General features: G+C 41.3%; 2 protein-coding genes across 5 annotated transcripts in view; one reads left to right on the plus strand and one right to left on the minus strand.

The window, feature by feature from the left end:
• LOC109400186 (RNA-binding protein Musashi homolog 2) overlaps window positions 1–20,128 on the plus strand; it is a 185,621-nt gene that overhangs the window by 151,239 nt on the left and 14,254 nt on the right. For 2 of the 3 annotated variants that reach the window (XM_062858382.1, XM_029872189.2), the window contains 4 exons: window positions 8,598–8,723; window positions 8,840–9,185; window positions 9,252–9,916; window positions 10,205–10,567. In XM_062858382.1, the coding sequence (XP_062714366.1) occupies window positions 8,598–8,723; window positions 8,840–9,185; window positions 9,252–9,916; window positions 10,205–10,567 (1,500 nt within the window). Of the gene's footprint in view, window positions 1–8,597; window positions 8,724–8,839; window positions 9,186–9,251; window positions 9,917–10,204; window positions 10,568–16,511; window positions 17,585–20,128 lie in introns of those variants that run through there. The other variant, XM_029872186.2, reaches the window with a different exon arrangement.
• Window positions 1–20,128, minus strand: part of LOC109427107 (uncharacterized) — a 105,716-nt gene that overhangs the window by 49,884 nt on the left and 35,704 nt on the right. For both annotated transcript variants that reach the window (XM_029872289.2, XM_029872281.2), the window contains exons 4-5: window positions 8,360–8,448; window positions 8,197–8,257 (exon numbers count right to left, since the gene is read on the minus strand). In XM_029872289.2, the coding sequence (XP_029728149.1) occupies window positions 8,197–8,257; window positions 8,360–8,448 (150 nt within the window). The remainder of the gene's footprint in view (window positions 1–8,196; window positions 8,258–8,359; window positions 8,449–20,128) is intronic.

A 20,128-nucleotide genomic window follows, 5' to 3' on the forward strand; every position in this document is an offset into this window, starting at 1 on the left:
AATTTTGATTAATTCACTAGATATTAGCTGCATAGCAAAAATTTCTGAAATTTACAAACGACATAGACAAATTCAGCATACAAACTTCTGTTCCATTTCACTAAAATTTACATTGAAGAACTTCTTGGAATGTTGGAATGTGGAATGTTGAACACAAGCTTCATACTGAGAGCAAGATGTAAAGTTATAAATTGATGGAAAAATCTGTGCGATATGACGGGGTCCTTTTGTTACAGCTTATATGATGTAACATTTTTTAACTGTGTGGTTTAAAAGAAAAGTATTTGATGAACCATGTGTTTTTCTGAAATAAATAAGGGTGATATGTCATTTAAAAAAATGCTTTTCAAAAAGCAGACATTTTATTTAAATTATAGTGAATGACATCAATAGTTCATGTACTAAATATCTTTTTTCTTAAGCAGTTGAAAACTGATAGATAATTAATTATATAAATGCTCTCCTTTCAAAATCAGGAATAGAAACTTTTAGCGAAATGAGGCAAAAATTGTCATTTTAAGAGCAACCTACAATTTTTTCATGCCTTTTTTGCGAGAAAAAAAATTGGTCGTTGCTGTTGTGCACGACAAATGAGAGAGGTACAAAACCTGGAAATCGCTTTTCCTTTTTGCTATCCAACTTCAGCGCTTGAACAGTTATCGTAATAATTATCACAAAGCAAATATCCAAAATTGTGTCGCAAACGGAAGTCGAATCTACAGCTTCTACAAACATGTGTCTTTGCGCACATCATAGCTATAGACACTTAAGATTCCATAGACTCGCGGAGACATGGTTGAGCAATACGATTTTAGTGTGTTTTACCATGAATTTAGAGTGTACTGAGCGAATATGACGTCACCCAATCCATTGTCCCTATTAGAATCGTGACGTCATGCTCGTTTGGCTACACGAACTGACAGTTCGTTTGGCTACAGTTGTCTTCGCCTCCGCGAGTCTATGGAATCTATAGTGTCTATAATCATAACCAGTCGACTACACAAGCGCTGCTCGAGGAGCGAGCCTCATACAAGCTACTACCATCAGTAGCGACGGCAATACAAAATGGCGAAAAAAAAGAGAAAACCAATATTTTCGTTCAATCATGATCGATAATTTTATTTCCTGCTCAAAATTCGGTCGATCAAATTTCTAGTTACACTGCCTTTTTCAATTTACATTTTTCAAAATAATGCGACTTTGGACAAAATCTTCATATATTTTTTTAAGTTTTGTATAAATAATGACATCTTTTGAATGAGATCCAAATTTTAAAATCGGATGCAAATTGGCGGCGATATAGGCTTATAAAATTACTGTGTTTTGAGGGGGTTACTCTGAACTTTTGGTCGGGAGGTAACCAGGGATTTAAGGATGTGACAATGTTTTGCTAGAACCAACCACATTCTGTAGAATGTCACTGATTTCATATCCTAATTGTTCCAATTGAAAAATTGTATCTACTGAAAACTTTGTGAACTGTGGCTATGAGAGCTACCACTGAGTATTTTTTTATACAATAATCTTAAATGTTGGGGTCCCCAGTTAGCCTAGTAGTTAAGGCTATGGATCGCCAATCCGGAAACGGTGGGTTCGATTCCCGTTCCGGTCGGGAAAAGTTTTCTCGACTCCCTGGGCATAGTCTATTATTGAAGTTGCCTCACAATATACAAATTCATGCAATGGCAGGCAAAGAAAGCCCTTCAATTAATAACTGTGGAAGTGCTCAAAGAACATTAAGTTGAAGCGAGACAGGCCAAGTCTCAGTGGGGGCGTAAAGCCATAAAGAAGAAGAAGAAGCTCTTACAATATTGAAGAAACAGGCTCTGTTCCTCTTGGAATAAAAGGAAGAAAAAGGAGACGAACCATCCCATCAAGTTCATGGCGACATCGTTAATCAAATCGCTTGGGAACCGCTGCCACAATCTATAAATAACGAAAGGCGTCGGGGTCGAGGACGACCGGGCCGTAATGTGTGTGAGCGTTTCCTATGAGCCGTAACCGTTTATCCGCGAGGAGAACAGAACACTCATGCAATGTATCCTCCTCATAGGGGTGGATATACTTTTTTTTCGGAATTGACATCCGGTCGGGCGTTTGCTACAATGCAATGACGTATGAGCGAAAATTGATACGGATTCGCCACATCATCCCGAACAGGGAGCGATGAGGGTGGAACTGTGGGAGCAAACATGTTGTTTACACAGAATTTTATAGCCGCTGGGTGGGTGTATGCGTGTGTTTGAGGAGGGTGGCGTAGCTGAGTTTAAATTTAATAAGTAAATTTTCCGCTCGGTTCGGGCAAAAGGGGCTGCGCTGCGCCTCCCAAACGACACCTGATCGATAATTGGTTTTGGTTCGCGAATTCCTTCCGTCGCGTACCGGAAGTTATGAGATGAGAACCAAAAATGTGTCCTTCTGGGTCCTCGTAAAGGCACACAAAGGTCATCGTCGTTTCGTGATATTTACGGGTCGGATTTCACATTTCGTGCACTGTATTAACTTTTAATCGTTTTGTCTACTAGGGTAACATTGGACTAATTTGTCGAATGTGCTCGGCGAGCCAAACGGAATCGCACTGTTGCGTTTTTCCATTCTGATAATTGCATCTTGGCACGTACAAAATGGCGTTCTGGCCTGTGACGAAATTGGTCGGAAAAATCAATAACCGGTATAGGAGCGTTGGGCATAGGTTAAGGTTAATAATGCTTCTCACAATTATCTCCAGTATTTCAGTTAGCTTCACCATGGCTAATTGCATTTCGTCTTCAAGTGAAAAACTTGATTAACTTTTTGGGAAAATAAGAAGTAAATGATTCCCTAAAGTTCTCCACTTCCAAGAATCGTTTCCCAGGGTGCGTAGAATTTTTCTCAGTACCGGACGCCATCTTGAATCAATCACCGCTAGTTGACTTTGAACTCGAGCTCCGATCCAAAACTGATCCACTCCCCCGTCATTCATATTAATGAACCATGTATCTAGTAATCCATCGTTCAGCGGTCATAATCCACAGAGCGCTCCTGGCCGTAGACAGTACGGTCAACCTGTTAAGGAATGAAAGGATATCGTTTGTCCACTGTGACACACACTCGAATGGGTCCTCCGGCTGGTTTTGCATCCCGTTGTGACGGCTAGAATCAATGTAAATGTCCCGAAACAACAGTAAATTAGTAACAGTACTGCTGTGACAGGACAATATAATCGGTTTCTAGCAAAATCGCGGATGGCACTAGGTGAAACATCCGCCGGGACTGCGCGGGACGATGGGAAGTCATTGCTTGGTCGCTATCGCTATCTGGGCACTGTCCCACTGACGAAGAGAGGAATGACACTTTTTCGAACTAGGGCGTGACTGGAATCGATTTTACATTTTCCTCGGTTCGAGATCCACGAAAGCACGAATTAGTCTTCCATCAGGCTCGAATATTCCTTCGGTAGCACAGTGGTTGGTGGATAAAATTAATCCTTCTGAACTGCCGTTGCTCGTGGCAAACTTTCACTGGAGTCTGGCCTCAGCTCCACATAGCAGGAGTGGAGCGAAGGCGTTCTAGGGTCGACAGTTAAGGAGCCAACGTATGAACACTTCGAGTCTACTGAAACGACTAGGGATGGTTCCCTTTATCCGGCTGATTTCCCGGTGGTGTCATGACAACACGTACAACGGAATATCCGAGACGTGTACGCATACAGTGACGGTTCACCCGCAACCAAGCATGCGCTCTGCCGAAGGGACAGGACCGCTTCGGCGAAGATTTTGTCCTGTTTACGAGATTATGCCTTGCGATACGCGTACGCGCGTTCCAAATGCATTTGTATGTGGATGGCGAATGTCCTACAACCAGGGTTACCATCCGCTTAACAGTACATCGAAATGTTAAATTTAACGATTCCGTCACCCTACCCATAAAATAGCTCAATCAATTCAATCCATTCATTTTCTCGGCTTCGAAGCAGAAACCTGTTTTACAAGCAATCTCCCCCTAACGTATCTCGAATGCTGGGAACAGTTCCAGCTACTAGAAACAGGATATCTCCGCTGTCTCAAAGACTACGAGGACACCCGTTCGCTGTGGGTCTGCCCGGTTGAAAATCGATATCCGACAGGACCGAAGGCGCATACTCCTCCGGTCGTGCCTTGTGGTGGTGAAGTAACACTCGATTCGGCGCGCAGACAATGGGAAAAATTCCCCGGCCTGTCGGGGAACCACCAGCACCAGCACTAGCAGCCAGGAGAATGTCCTACCATCATCTTCAACGGCCGTCGTCATCATCATTCAATGGTCCCGTTACTGCTGGCTAGCGTACGGGTACGGCACGCGCAGATTCGAGAAAGAAGTGCAATTAGAAATTGGAACAGGATTCGGGTGTGGGCACAGTCGCCAATTTGGAACAATTAATTCCGGCAAGAAAGCTTCCGGTAAATCATTCCAACACTTCGGCACCGGCGGGCGGCACACATACACATGTTTATTTTAGCCTGTGCTCGAATAGCAGGGGATAGGTTGCTAGAATGATTTGCAGAGTTCGATGTCCTTTGCAGATTCCAGTAGGTACATCCGTTTCTTGCGAAGGCGAGCTCATGCTTGATTGTACCAGCTTTTACCTAAATGCTTGGGACGCACCCCGTTTGGAATCGTTTGATTTACTTTTATTGGTGCTTCGCTGAGATAGGTATTGTTTCCTTTTTTTGTTTTTTGTTTTACTGGCAAGTAGAAAGCTTAATTTTAATTCTTTTTTTTCATATAGGTATTTCACCAAACTTGCTCTTATGGGAAGTATTTCGGGGTCAAATTGTTCACTTTGAAACAACTTTTGTGGATAATATCGGTAGCAATTGAAATATTGCCTAAAGATTTTTTGCAAAACTAATATCTGATGAATCTCCTTAAAACTTTGTGACAGAATTTTGCTCAACTAATTTTAACTTGAAGTTAACTAACTTCCAAATATAAAAAAAACTTATATGCATAAATAAAATAAAATTCCACTTCGGGACAAAATTTATCAGCATCTAATTGAACTTTGTAAGAATAGAAAATTGCATCCTCCGCTCAATCAATTCTAAAGCCGAATAAGGAGTCAAAACTCTTACAATTATTGAATTCAACAGTAAGCAGAAAAATGGTTTCAAACCATATCTGAACTGGTAGTGTTCCGGAACCGGTTCCGGGTGTCCCGCCCGAAAGGGCCCAAATGTAAAAAATGAACCAAACCCGTGCATGCGACACATCAAATCGCGGCTTTTTCGGTAACTTGATGAACGGTTAGCAAGAAAATAGGCTTAGACCACATCAGAAACTACTGGCAGGGTTCCAGAGTGGGTTCTGGGTGTTCCACCGAAAGTGGCCAATTACAGAAGTGAACCAAAACCATGAATGCGATACATCAAATCACGGTTCTTTAGATAACCTAAAAAACGGTTTGCAAGAAAATATTCTCAGACCGTGTTTGGGACAATCGGTAGTGTTCCGGAACCGGATCCGGGTGTCCCATTGGAAATAGTTAAATGTTTAAGAGAAGTAAACCCATACATGCAACGCATCGAATGGCTTATTATTGTTGTGTGCGTTCAGGATGCAAATGGTGTTCAACGCGGTAACACAATGTTACCAAAGGCAACTTAGCAACCATTGTCAATGTCACCGCCAACCTAGGATCCAAAAGCTCCCGCTGACATCGGGTGACTTGTTAGATAATCTTATCGCATTGGGTGTTCCCGCATTTGATGTTTGCGTTTTGAACGCACACAGCACTAGGCAAGGGGCCAGACACGTATTAGCATAATGAGTGTAATAGAAGTATATTAGTGTATTTGCGGTATATTAATATATTATTGTATATTAATGTATTACCATCAAAGTAATCATACTGGCTGAAATCAAAGCTGTGACAGATGAATCAAAAAACAAACATTGTTTATCGAAAAAATCGGCCGCAGAGTTTGCTGCGATGCACTAATATATTTCAGTATACTATAATATACTAAGCCAAGAATTGTACGTGTCTGGCCCCTTGGCACTAGGTTACCTGATGAACGATTGATGAGAAAAAAAATCACAGGCCATATTTGGGAAAACCAATAGTATCTCGGAACCGGTTCCGGGTGTCCCGCCGGAGGTGGTCAAATGTAGAAGGGAACCAAACCCATGCATGCGGCACTTTAAATAGCGGCTTGTACGATAGCGTAAAAAACGGTCTGCATAAAAATAGCCTCAGACCACATCTAGGACTACCGGTGGTATTCCGGAGCTAGGTGTCCGGTGTCCCGCCGGAAGTGGCCAAATGCGAAATGAAACCAAACCCATGCATGCGACACATAATAACGCGTCGTTTTTGAAAACCTGATAAACGGTTAGCAAGAAAATAGTCTCAGACCACATTTGGGACAACCGGTAGTGCTCCGGAACCTGTTCCGCCGGATGTGGGCAAATGTAAAAGTGATTCAAACCCATGCATGCGACACGTCAAACCGAGGCTTTCTTAATAACCTGAGGATCGGTTAGCAAGAAAATAGGCTGAGACCACATTTGGGATGGAAAATTTCGGTGGGAGTAAGCAGGCCAGCATTCGTGCCACCATTCGTGCAGTGGACCATTGTTGCGCGATGGTTTTTTTTTTAATTTAGAGTGGCCTAAAGTTTGTAGGAAAAGCTCAAAGACCGTCAAGTGATCTGTGATAAAAAAGTTATATCCTTGCTTGTAATAATCGTCTTGATATTGAGCCTTGAGCCTCCAGAAGGTGCTCAAACAGTCAAGTGAGAAATCTGATATTTTTCAGCTTTGCCTATACGTTGAACATAACGTCGGATTATGTGCCATCGATAAGTTTCCCAAATCGATGATGGCTTTAATAAAATTCTTGCTTTTTTAAATAAAGTATTCTCAGGAATCAGAAACACTTCGTCTTACGTCGACGGAAAGGCACTCCCACCACTAGGTGGATCAATCTAACACTTTTTTATTGTTCTAATGGAACAACATCGTCGCACCTTAAATTACCTAACGCAAACAATTGCCACCCGCCACCAGTCACAGTTCTCTAGTCTCTCTCTAAACTATCGGAAAGGGTTGTGGTGCGGGTGCGGTGACCTCAATATGTATTCTGTATTGTATTTTTACCACCCTTGGATCCTTTACCACACCTCCCAAGGTGTCGGCCAGCACAGAGTGAAAGCAACAGTGTGCTACAACACTGCTCCCCGCTTTGCAGCCGTCCGGGGTTGCAGTGGTGGGAGTTGCCCCGATGAAAATATCCTACTCGTTATGATTGCCACCAAACATGCAACCCTTGGAGACGATATTAGTTTTCGAGGCACTCACTAGTCCGTGCCGTTATATTGCCCGCTAGTACCTATTTATTGTTGCTGGCAGGTGTTCAGCCTTGAACTAAGGGGTGTTGTTTCAGGAGGTGCCAGACTCACTCATCAAATGTACGATTGTGGATGAGTTTGTCCTGAATTCTTGAAAACTTCTTCTTGTTCATAGCGAAACATCTCAACTGAGATTTTTTCTGCTTTTCGGCTTAGTGTTTTATGACCTTTGGGACTATTTTTAACTGAGAGCATTTATTGCCTTTTTTCCCTTTTTCGCATTTGTTTACATACCATACACAAAGATACTTCATGCCCAAAGAAGTCAAGAAAACTTCCATTTCTGAAAGTTTCAGAATCGTGATTAGAATTCAGACAATCCTCAGCATCGTCTTGCTGAATATCCTCGCGTTTACAATTTCGGCTATAACCGCCTCATGATCCTAGGAATCGTTATTTTGTTTAACTCAATACAGTTTATTGAACCTGTATATCGCGTTTAACAATTTCGACTTCATATTCCCAGTAGAACGTAATCTGGTTTTGACGTACAAAGTCCTCCCAAGACTGAAAGCCTGTCACTTTGGATCTTACTTCTAACTGAGTTCAAATTACCTAAGTATATAAAATAATACTTTTTCGATATTAATTCAGAAGCAAGTCTAACGTTGGACTCAGTTGCTTCTCGGAAGAAGTCGTTGGAAAATGATACTATTTTTGGTGCTCCATATTTTCGATTGATTTCCGTCATATTATATACTACAAAAAAAGATTTTGTGAGATTAGATAACTTTAGTTGCTGCTCTTTCTGCCGAAGCCGGCAGTTCCCCTTTGTCAATGCTAGCTTATAATCCTATTTTTAATGCAAATTTACATCCACACTTACCTTCAACTTCTTTGGATTCATGACGTCCATGGTATCCCATTCGTAGGTTTTCTTGTTGAGACTGTGTAATAAAAACAAACACAAAAAAACGCAAATAAGCGAAATTGATTGGTCAATCATATTCTAACTCGACCAGCGCACAAACTGGCTCCACGCTACCCACCTAACATCTGGACGGGTGAGCGAAGCGTACGTACAGTACCCAAGGAGACCCGTTATGGTAGCTCCAATGATGACGACCAGTGGGATAACCTGAAATAGGGAAAAAAGAGTTCGATTTTATTGTCACGTGCGTGTTGACATAAGTTTCCTACACACTAGACTATAGAACACAACACTCAGTCAGTCGGCCGAACCGTATCTAATTTTCGCTTTCATTTGTTTCGCCTTTTTTTCTGCAGTGCCGGAACCTTGGACACAACCGGATTGCTTGAGCATGACCTACACAACGCGCTGGTGCCAATCAAAACAGCAAACCTTCTCACACCACAAGCCGCCGCCGCAGCCGTCGTTGCCCAGCAGAACAGGTAAGTGTACTTCGAGTGTCCCCCCTCTTTCGCTTTATTGCTCTAGGTGTGCTCCCAATTTCGACTCGCCGTTGAACCGAAACAATAAATCAATACCGTTTCGCCCCCATGCGCAGAGATCAACAGCAACAACAACAGCAGCAGCAACAACTACAGCAACAGCAGCTGCAGCAACAGCAACAACAACAGCAACAGGTGCAACAGCAAGAACAGAAACAGCTCCAATCAAATTGCCAACTATCATCGCTCGTCAGTAACGCTGCCACCAACACCTCCAAAGCCGGTTCCACCAATGGAAGCTCGTCGGGCCGATCGACACCAAACAGCAGCAGCGATCCCGCGCCGGGAAAGCTGTTTGTCGGTGGACTCAGTTGGCAGACGTCGTCCGAGAAGCTCAGCGAGTACTTCGGAATGTTCGGTAAAGTGACAGATGTGTTGATCATGAAGGATCCCATCACACAGGTAAGCGATATGGGATGATGACTTGTGAATATAGGTAACTGATCTGACTATTTTTGTGAATTTTAGCGGAGTCGGGGATTTGGATTCATCACATTCCAGGAACCAAATAGCGTAGACAAAGTTCTCAAGGTGCCAATCCACACTTTGGATGGGAAGAAAATCGATCCCAAGCATGCCACACCGAAGAACCGCCCGAAGACCCAGTCGAACAAAACGAAGAAAATCTTCGTGGGAGGCGTCTCGCAGGACACATCGGCCGAAGAGGTCAGACAGTACTTCAGCCAGTTCGGCAAGGTTGACGAAACGGTCATGCTGATGGACCAGCAGACGAAACGTCACCGCGGGTTCGGGTTCGTGACGTTTGAAAACGAGGATGTGGTGGATCGGGTGTGCGAGATCCACTTCCACACCATCAAGAACAAGAAGGTCGAATGCAAGAAGGCTCAACCGAAGGAAGCCGTGACGCCTACTGCCCAGCAGCTGCTGCAGAAGCGAATCATCCTGGGAAATCTGGGACTACCGATTGCGACGCCAACCGCAGCACGTTTGGTTGGGGCCGCTCAGGCAGCAGCCGCTCAAGCTTCGCCACTGGTCAGCCAACTGGCCAACCCGCTGATGGTACAGGCACAGGCGCAGGCCGCCCAAGCGGCTGCAGCTGCCGCCGCGATGCAGGTGCAGAATGGTTTTGGCAAGATGTTCACCACATATCCTCCCACGTTGCATAGTTTCAGGTAAGTGGGCTTGGGGGTGACACAATTGTTAACTGAAATAATATTTACATTACTTATTGAATGATACGAGATACAAATCCTCAACATTTTAGAAATGAGTCTAGTTGGTTTGGCATAATTCCGTTTGGCCTACAGTTGTTTGATATAAAATCATTTGGTAGTAGTTTGCCATAACTCTGAAAGACGTATGAAGCTAACTAAATACAGTAGAATCACTGGAGTAGAAAATAAGTGATCCTGAATGTAACCGATTCTATTAAATTTTTAATCGACATTCCTCTGTTCCAGATATTCGCCATATCCCATGCCCTCAGCTGCCGCCGCCCACGCAGCGTCCGCCGCCGCCGCCAATGCATCGAATCATCAGCTGACGACCGCCGCCGTGAATGCCCAGGCTGCCGCCGCGGCCGCTGCCAGCCAACAGCATCAGCACCAGCACCAGCATGCCACCCAGATGGCGGGTCACACCGCTCAGCCGGCCACGCAAGCCCAGCAGCAACAAGCGAACCCTGCAGCGACCCACCAGCTCATGCCGGCTCATCAGCTAGCCGCCGCCACCGCTGGTAATCCCTACCAGGGCTACAGCCTGGCCAACGTCGACATGTCCAGCTTCCAGGGCGTCGATTGGGGTTCGATGTACGGCATGGGAATGTATGTATAATTTTCCACTACTTTCCCTACTTCTTCTCATTAGAGTATGCTCTTAGTGCTTTCTCACCGCGAGTAACATAAATTTAAAAATTGCGACTGTATACCTGTATTTTAAAAAGCCCATAACGGTTCATGTATGTTTATTTCGATTTTGTGTGTGTATGGGGCAAGCATAATAACACTTTGCAAAAGTGTGATACAAAGCAAGTTTAGATATCCTTTCTATATGTAACAACATACACACACCCTAGATTCATCCGGACAATTACGCGCCTGCTAACATCCTGTGTTTATACGCGCAGCGCGTAATATGTGTAACAGTAACCCACATTCAGTTCATTTTAACGCATAGTCTAACGTTTGTTTGTAAAAAAAAAACAGTAGTAATGTGTTTTAGCGAAACATAAATTCGGGAATGTCGGAGACTACATGTATGTAAAACGGTAAACACACTATACTCCAACACTAAGCTTCCAAAAACAAAGCAGTGAGAAATACTTGATTTTAAAAACTTAGGTTTCGTAACGGTAGCAATAATTTAGTATACTCTACTCGAAATAACTACTATTTCTCTGCATACAAAGTGCTCTTGTCCATTCCAAAACGTTACTTAAAAGATCTATTAGTAGGCATACCTTTGTTCTTTATAGCTGCATACCGCAAGTCGATTGTTTCACCTCTTTCCACTATCTTAGTTCGATCTACATATGATACAAACGATAATGGTACACCACATCAAAGCGTTGTTGTAGGTTAATAGAGACGAGTAATGCAATCGGATCAGTAATTCGCAAGCGCAAGGCGAAGATAGCCGCCACCCTCTGGTGTATGATAGTTTCTTACGGGGCTGTAAAGCGATTGCGGGCGGTGTGTGTGTGCTCTATTAGATAGTGGATGGGAAACGTGATGAATAGCTCTCTTGTATTGTGTATGTGTAATAGCAAATCATTAGACTGCGAACGCGAGGGCGCGCTTGTTAGGAGAAGAGCTGTAAGCCAGCCACACACTACTCATCATTCGCGCGGCGGTACCATGACGATTAAACGAAGCGACAGCCGCTTGTATGGCTGTTTTAGCACCTAATTAATTGATGTACGTTTTGTAGTTGTTTCGTTAAGTTATAGATCTCGTTCCCTCGAAATGCTCCATTGTGTTTAGTATGCGCCCTACCAGAACATACTTTTATTTTGATCGTAGAGAAACAGTTGTAGAGCGGTTAGCACTCTAATAGAACCATTGCGTCCAATTTTTTTCTCTTAATTTTAAACTCTTAATCGATTTATTGTAACTATATTTGCATCCGCCGCGTATTCGTACATTTTTGTTTTATAGCAAAAGAACAAAGAAATACAACTCATTGAAGCCTATTTTTTAATTTAGTTTTCCCGCCACCACCCCCACGAACAAGCGAGCATCTAATTATCTCAGTATTTTGACAGTTTTAGCATGTAGTTGATAGTTTTTTTTATTCACATCAGATCAATCGATTGATACGCGGAAAACCTGAGGATACGTTCCTCGTAGGTACGTGTTTGGCTTTAGTTTCACTTACGATAGGAAACTTTGATGTGATGGATAAGAATGTGTATTTATGTTCTTCGTGTAATTAAGTAAGTGTAAATTATTTCGTTTCCGTTGGAATGCCTGTACATTTTTATCTAATTTCAATGTTGCCGCGTCATCTGTGGCTAAAAATGATCATGTTGGAGTTGGATTGATTTCGGGGTAGTGAACCGGTTTTTGTTTTTCGTTTAATGTCACTTTTCCGTGAACTTTAAAATAGCTTAAAAGGAATAGTATTCGACAGCATAGAAGCGTAGAAGATTATCCTTGGTCAGAAAAGTTTTTGAGTCGTGAACTATCCTTCAATGTAGCAAACATTGATTATTTGGTAGTAATTGCATGTGCATAGTTAAATTGGGGAGTTTCTAGTAGTAGTAGTTGGGCTCTTTTTAGAAATTCCACAGGTTTGGTGTCAGCTATTTATTTTAAAATTTTGCCACATAGGTTCGTATCAGGTATAACAGATGGCGATAAAGAAAATCTTGGCGTTTTCATCCAAACAGTCTGGTGCAATCACCCTACTAATGCTGACCACTCTCTGGGGTTTGACTATTTTGAATCGAATTTGTGCAACCATCTTTATAAAATATTTGAATTGAAATGCTAATAGTGACCTTCTAGCGCAAGATGGCGTCAGGATAGCGCAAGTGTTTACTTTTGATTGATAAATCAAAAATTTAGAAGCTTTATTAAACTTCTAATGATTTCCCAACGGTTTCAGCAGAAATCGTACTATCCTATGACAAATTATCTCGGGAACGTTCGAAATATTCTATTCTAGTGGTATTTACTGATTTACATGCACGCATATGAGTGAGTTTAAGAAAATTCACTGCCAACCTTTCTCCACCCAGACGTCTCAGAACTAGAAATACTGAAAACAAAACTGAAACGTTTCTGGTAAGTCATTCTTAGCCCGCGGTCACTATCAACCGCACTCAATCCAACTCCGATCCACCAATGCATTTTTATTTAGGTCTAACCATTTGAAACATTTGCTTGATTCCATTTTATTTAGTTTACTGTAGTTATTACGTTAGCGAGGGAAATGCGAACACGCATTTCTCCCCATCCATGTACAAAACAAAGCAACGCAAATACTGATTCAAGTTTCCAAACTCGGTCGCCGTCCCGGGCGGCCCCGGAACAAATCCTAACTTAAAAGCAAGCAAGCTTAATAACAACAATGGCTTTTAATTCTAATTTATGTATGTTCTAGTTTTTAGTGTAATTTTTAACCTGTGTTTTAACCGGAAGACTTTTTTCCCGTTTTAAGTTAGCAAATAAATCAACCTTTCAAGTACCCACACTCTTTTGTGTTTATTTCTTCCTGCATATCTGTTTTTCTTCCTTTTTGCTCAGCTGTATTATTGACTAACCTATACACATTTTTCTGCGCCTAACCCATTTTGTTGAGTACCTTGAGAGATGAAGGGAGGTATTCGCCAGCATCACCACCGCCGCCGTAGTTTGGACCATCGCCGCCGTAATAAAGTCGTCTCAGCTGTCACAATTATTCTCGGACTAGACTAGAGGTACTACCACCGCACGGCGATTCTTGTCTATAATCTAGCCCGCCGAACATCATCCAGGAGGCATCAGTTTGTCATTGGCGCAGCTAGCTATTGCGTAACGTATATCGCCGCCGCGCGGTTCTCGTATACGTAGCGTATATAGAGCAGTGATCCTATTTTGAATGCTTCAAGTCAAATCGTTCGGCGATCATCCTGTCATGTTGTCGGTTCGTTTTGCCCAGACGTTCACACACTATCGCCATCGAATCACTATATAGTGCAGTGGTTTCCAAACGGGGTTAATGCTTTCCTTGGGGGTTGATAATCCTATGAAAATGCGTTCTACCGGAAATGCTTGGATTTTCCTGTTTTTTTTTTTTTTAAATTGGTTTGAGTTCGAAGTTTCTGTCGAATTACTCGTTCATCTTCTAGACCGTTTTTTTTCTAGCTCTCATGTTAATGTTGCTGAAACTGCAGAGTCTCGTCCAAAATTTGGAAGAAGACCCACAGGATTCCAAAATTCTTCTAAAACCTCAGAGATCAACACATTTTTTTTTTAAATTTTCGTACAAAAAAAATGTAATTTCTAGTCCAATTCATAGAGTTTTGCTGATGGAATTCTGAAATCTAGTTCATTAATGAATTCGCTAAAATATGACCACATCTTGCAGTCTTCATGGTGTTGATTTAGTGTAATAGAAAAGAACTTTCAGCTGAAATTCTTTCATGTTTACTAAAATATCAGATTCACTAATAAAATCTGAAATTAAAAAGTAAAATTCAGTAAATTGTTACAGATTGTTTATAAGAATTCAGAACACAATGATATTGGAGTTGTAAATCTGAAGGTTTGAATCGTTTCAGCTGGGAATACAACGTAAAGTTGTAAACTTCTGCCGTACATCAAATCGTCTCTGGTCGTCACCCGTTAACATGTTAGCGCATATTTTGACATTTAAATCATTCATGAATTATGGCACATTTACACGACCCTCCTCCCTCTCCTCCTCCTTAAATCGCCTCAAGTTTCCCGCTGCATTGGATTCTTCCTCTCTTGCAACATGGTGGCATGGGCGTTGCACTTGATGCATTTCGCGCCTGCAGCGTGAGAATTTGTGTACGGATTCTTTTTTAGCTTGGCTGTGGGTCTGTCTGTATTTTGGAGCGTCAGAGTACCTACAGTATCTGCTGCCATCGCTGGCTATTAATAAACTCGCGTCGTCGTGGCCGGACCGGCGTTGTCGAACAGCTGGGTTAATAAATTTATTATTTATAGTATTTTGCCGGTTCGAAGCGCCCAAGTCAGGAGTGACGCTTCTACGAGAGATTTTTTTCTCGCGTTTCGCGTGAGAATTTGCTTCGCCGGCGTGACGTTGGAATTCCGGGCTAGCTTGTTGCCACGTGAAGAGTGGCATGAAGGCACTTTATCCGATGTTGATTGACATCAAATCATGGAGAAAAACTGTGTCCAAATCTCAATTGATAATAATACCAATATTGTAAATCATTTCAATAAGTTTTATCAGCGAAAGGGAGTTTCTTTGTTTTCACTCTCTTCCGTTAATATCACGATTGCTGTATTGTAAACTATTGTCGATTTTGGATCTGTACTACAAAAGTTGTCGAACTTTCTACTTTGATGTTGTGATCAGAGCTGGGAATGGTAACAGTAGCTTGCTTGAATTTGATGATTAAGTCGATGTCTTACCATACCCAAAAGGAACCATTTCCGATAGTGATTCTTCCAGCAAAGACCCTGCTTTTACAACCTTCAAACGTTGGACCTCCCGTTGTCTGTTGCGTAATTCAGCAGGAGCAGGCTATCCCGTTCCTTCATTCATGTGCTGTTCCCAAAAAGGTCCCGTGCCGCCCTTTAGATTCTACCAGCAGAAACGCTCCCGTAACTCAATGATTTCTCCGGTCGTCTCGTCCCCGGACCCCGGTAACCCGACCGATTCCTCCAGCGAAACCTAGTCTATTAGTCAACAAATCACCCTTAATTCCGAAGCCTTATACCAAGGTTGCGACCATTCATTTGCAAAGATTTACATTCATTTGCTATTATCTCAGTTCAGAAGCATGCTATCGAAAAACAATGTATGGATGAATTTAAGCTTGTAATTTTATCTGAAAGTTTGCCGAATAACATTGGGGTCGCAAACGTATACCAAAGTCGTGAGCGAGCTGTGAAGGCAACTCTCCACAGCGTGAATATAATTTACATTCACCGCGTGGAGAGTTGCCTTCACAGCTCGCTCACGACTTTGGTATACGTTTGCGACCCCAATGTTATTCGGCAAACTTTCAGATAAAATTACAAGCTTTAATTCACCCATACATTGTTTTTCGATAGCATGCTTCTGAACTTAGATAATAGCAAATGAATGTAAATCTTTGCAAATGAATGGTCGCAATCTTGCCTTATACTCTGAATTCTCTGATTCATCTAAAAAACCCGTTAGCAGATCAGGGGAATTCGGGAAACAGGATTTTTTTTTCGTTTAGTTCAGTAATGAAAAGATGCCTTGAAAGAAATAATGATATCCCATCTGACAGCACAACCACCTCTTGATAACCCAAATTTTGTCTTAGACTTGCACGGTTTTCGGATGAAATAGATGCCAAACCCAGCTGCGGTAGCTGATTCTTCTTACTCGTTTGGTAAATTGCCTAACATCTGTGCATCGCCCTAATGCCCTAACATCACCCACGCTAGTAGAATTCTAACTTCGAAACTACCGACACGAACTGCACTATACCGGCCCCCGCCCCGTGGTGATAGAAGTCCCAAAGTTCATCTCAAGCAAGTCTCGACAGTATCCTTATTGTTTTGTTTCTGTCCCTCTGGCCTTCCATTTTGTTTGCAGAATCTTTCCCGAAGCGCACTGCTGAAAAGACGTAGCAGCTACATCAGGCATCAGCCAGCAGCATGAATGCCCTTCTATTCTAGTGTGATAAATGCGCGTAAGTGATATGAACGATCCCTGCCCTGCCCGCGTTTGGTGTGATAGCGCCCCTCTCTGTGTGGGATTTGTTGAGGGTGCGGCGGGGATGCCAAAAACCGAGGAGATTAATCCTGAATGTGCGCCAGATCGGGGTCCCTTTTGCAGTGTTGTTGAATGCTACTACTACTAGGTACTACTATTACGTTGATGGAGCTGGATTATGGGGATCTCGGAGTCGCGCGCATGGGATTTGCGATTTAGTTGTTTAGAAACCATTTGTGTACAAGACTGCCTTTTATTTTAGTATGTATGTATGTTCTTTTAAACGGTATCGATATAAGTTCAAGTAGATTGTATGTTTTAAGTGATATTTTAGTTGGATAGCGTTGCACTTACTTTTGTTCGGTTTAGTTCGAAAGAGGCGTAGTTTTATGTTGTAATTGCTAATTTTTTGACAATGTATTTTAATTTGAGCGCGTTTGCGTCCGATGAACAGTATTCATTAGAGTTATAGTGTGACCTCGAGTAATTATCGAATTTTAAATTTGCTTGTTTGTTTTGCAAATGTTGCCGTGATGCAAAACGATTCACAAAAGACGAAAGTGAGAGTGTGATTTTAGTGTGAGTCAAGCAAGAATTGCTTTGCGTTGTACTTTGCCTATTGTGTGTTTATTATAATAAACTCATCTGTTTGTGTTTGTTTCCACGTTTATTTTGCTTCAACTATCAGGTGATTTTTTAATCTGCGATTTTATGTCTGAGGTTGCTTTGTATCCGAACGAACAACTTGACGTTCCCCATGGAAGAACAACCATTTGTGTGCATTTGCCAGGTTCAAATTTTGATTTTATTATAAGTTGCCAATATGTGTGTTCATTTTTCTTTTCCAAAACTTGCGATTTACCTCTTGTTTACATGTAATTAGACGCTCGCCCATTATTTCCCATCCCTTGCACGTTTCCACTGATATTTCTTGCATCTTTGCCATTATATTGCGCATTGGTGCACAAACTGGACTGCGCACTCAGTCTTCATATGTGCGAAAACTTAAATAAAAGTGCGCGATTACATCAAATCGAGTTGATCTCTCTTCGGTGCACTATTTCTTTGATTTATGCTGAAAAAGTGCTCTGAAGACACCGAGTTGATTTGATGCAATCGTGCCCTTTTTTTAACGTTTTCACTGTCTCGAAAACTAGTGCGATAGTCCAGTGGTGAACTAAATGCGCTATAAAACGCTTCAAACTCATAACCGTACCTGCCTGATTCGCCATCATCATCATCGGTAGTTGTAAGCTCGTAAATGCAGATCGCGAAACTAGGAAAATATCCGAACGCAACTCGTTAGCTAAAATACTATTTCATCCGATCAAGTTGGAAATTCCTCTCACCGCCATAAGTGGTGCATTGTTAACAGTAGTATCTGATTAGCAACTGTCGTTTTGTTAGTAGAGGATGTTCTTGTTTTTGTTTTCTTTCTGTCTTGGTATCGATTGCTTTAAGTTTTTTGTTCTAAACTCTTCATTGAAAAGCGCTGGTAATAATCAATTTCGTCTGTCCAGCAGCTTGTAGTGGTCCTACTTGAAGGAATTAAACTTTCTTCGACTGCATAATCGACTAAGTTCTTTCATACACTCGTTTGTATAGAAATATAAGTTTGTACGAGTATGCGTTTGTAAACAATTTCAGAATAGTCTCCATATTATACATATACTAAGTAGCAGATTTAGTAGATATATATTTGATTCGTAATTTTTCTCACATTTATTCGATATTAGTGGAAGTAGTGAAATATATTAAATTTCTGTCCACATGGGTCAATATCGTTATAGACACTTTATACATAGACTTGCGGAGTTTGGTTTATGCGTCCAAACAAACTTTCAAAATCTTCAAGCGATTCAATCGCATAAGGTGGAAGCAGAGAGACAGAGAAGGTGAACAAAATTGTCTAACTTTCGGTTTCTGGTACGTCCGCAAGTCTGTGACTAAACAGTCTGTAAGTATCGTGTATTTTAGCATGATTCATTTTGTTAGTCCCCACTTTGCCAAATATAAACATATACATACTTTGACGTTTAAACAATTTGTTGATGTTTGTTTCAAAGCAATTCGGAACGAATTATAGTAGTTAGTGTATTTTTACTCAATAATTATCGACTACTGTCCTGTGTATTACTGACAATATCCACCGTTCGACTTTAATTTAGGCTTACAGTTATTGTTCATATGCCCCTAATCGATAACGTATTGTTACTAGGATGATACAAGCGAAGCTAAATTAAACATATCCACTTACTTAACGTATGAACCTGGAGTGACGACTTAAACTTTAAACAAGCTAATCATTGAACAAAACAAAGAAGAGTTATATATAAAACCAAACGATCTTCCATAGGCAAGTAAATTAAACAAAACATATATAAAATTACTTAAGCGATGTTAAAGCAAGCAAACTAAGCTTCATTGACAAGAACTTATATTTAGTACTACCGATTTGTCGAATATGATCGATGAATTTGTTGAAACCCAAAAAAAAAACCGCACGTGTCTGACTGCACGCTGTCAATCAGTAAAACACACTAACTGCTAGTGCAAAACCTCAAAAGCTGTTGAAACGTCAAACTCATTGATTCTTTGATATGGCAAGGAACACGTGCAAACTTATATCTCCCAGTAAAATGAAATCTAAACTTGTGAGTGAGAACTTTAGCGAAACTTTACAGCGTATAACGGCTATACAACAGATGCCACAATATGCAATATTTTTCCTATAGTCTTCTTTTCGCGATATGTTTCTGCATTGGCGTTTGACGACGTCAGCTCGCCCCTCTTTTTCTATTGAAAGGTCTTTCGCTATACTTTTTACGAAATTACACATATATTTGGGTAGTTGTTGTTGTTGCATATGTGCCTTCCTCCACTTTGGGCGAAGGTGTCGTTGTTGATATTATTGATGTAGACAACAATTGGCGTAAAGCTGAAAATAATACACATTCAAACAAACAAATCTGTGGAATAAAACAGTTGCGTGGACCAATCTGAATGAGCACAACAAAAAAAGCAAAAGCAAGCGATACGAGACAGAACAATCCAATCATTTGGGTCAGATTTTTTTTACTTTGAATGATTCAAGACAAAAAAAAGTATATTATACATACAAAACAAACCAACAAGAGCTTTGTGACAAAAAGACAAACGCCGTGAACCGAAGGAGCATTAGTAGATCACTGATAAAGCATACACACAAAATTATTCACACAAAAATGAGAATACTATGAAAATAATCCCATCGAATTTTGAATTTTGCGGTTTTGATCAATTTTAAGAAAAAGAAAACTAGATTGTACAGACAAAAAAACTATCAAAATATATAAGAGCAAGCATTACAAGGAGTTGGCAAAACCCAAATATGAATGTTACAGAACAAAACCAAATCCAGTGCGTCGCGGTAACCATCAGTTGCGCAATCGGTAACCATCGCGGACTCTCGTAATAGACAAATATCAACTCAACACTTAATAAAGAGATGACTAGTT

This window comes from Aedes albopictus, chromosome 3, assembly GCF_035046485.1.
Source record: "Aedes albopictus strain Foshan chromosome 3, AalbF5, whole genome shotgun sequence".
Classification (NCBI taxonomy): domain Eukaryota; kingdom Metazoa; phylum Arthropoda; class Insecta; order Diptera; family Culicidae; genus Aedes; species Aedes albopictus.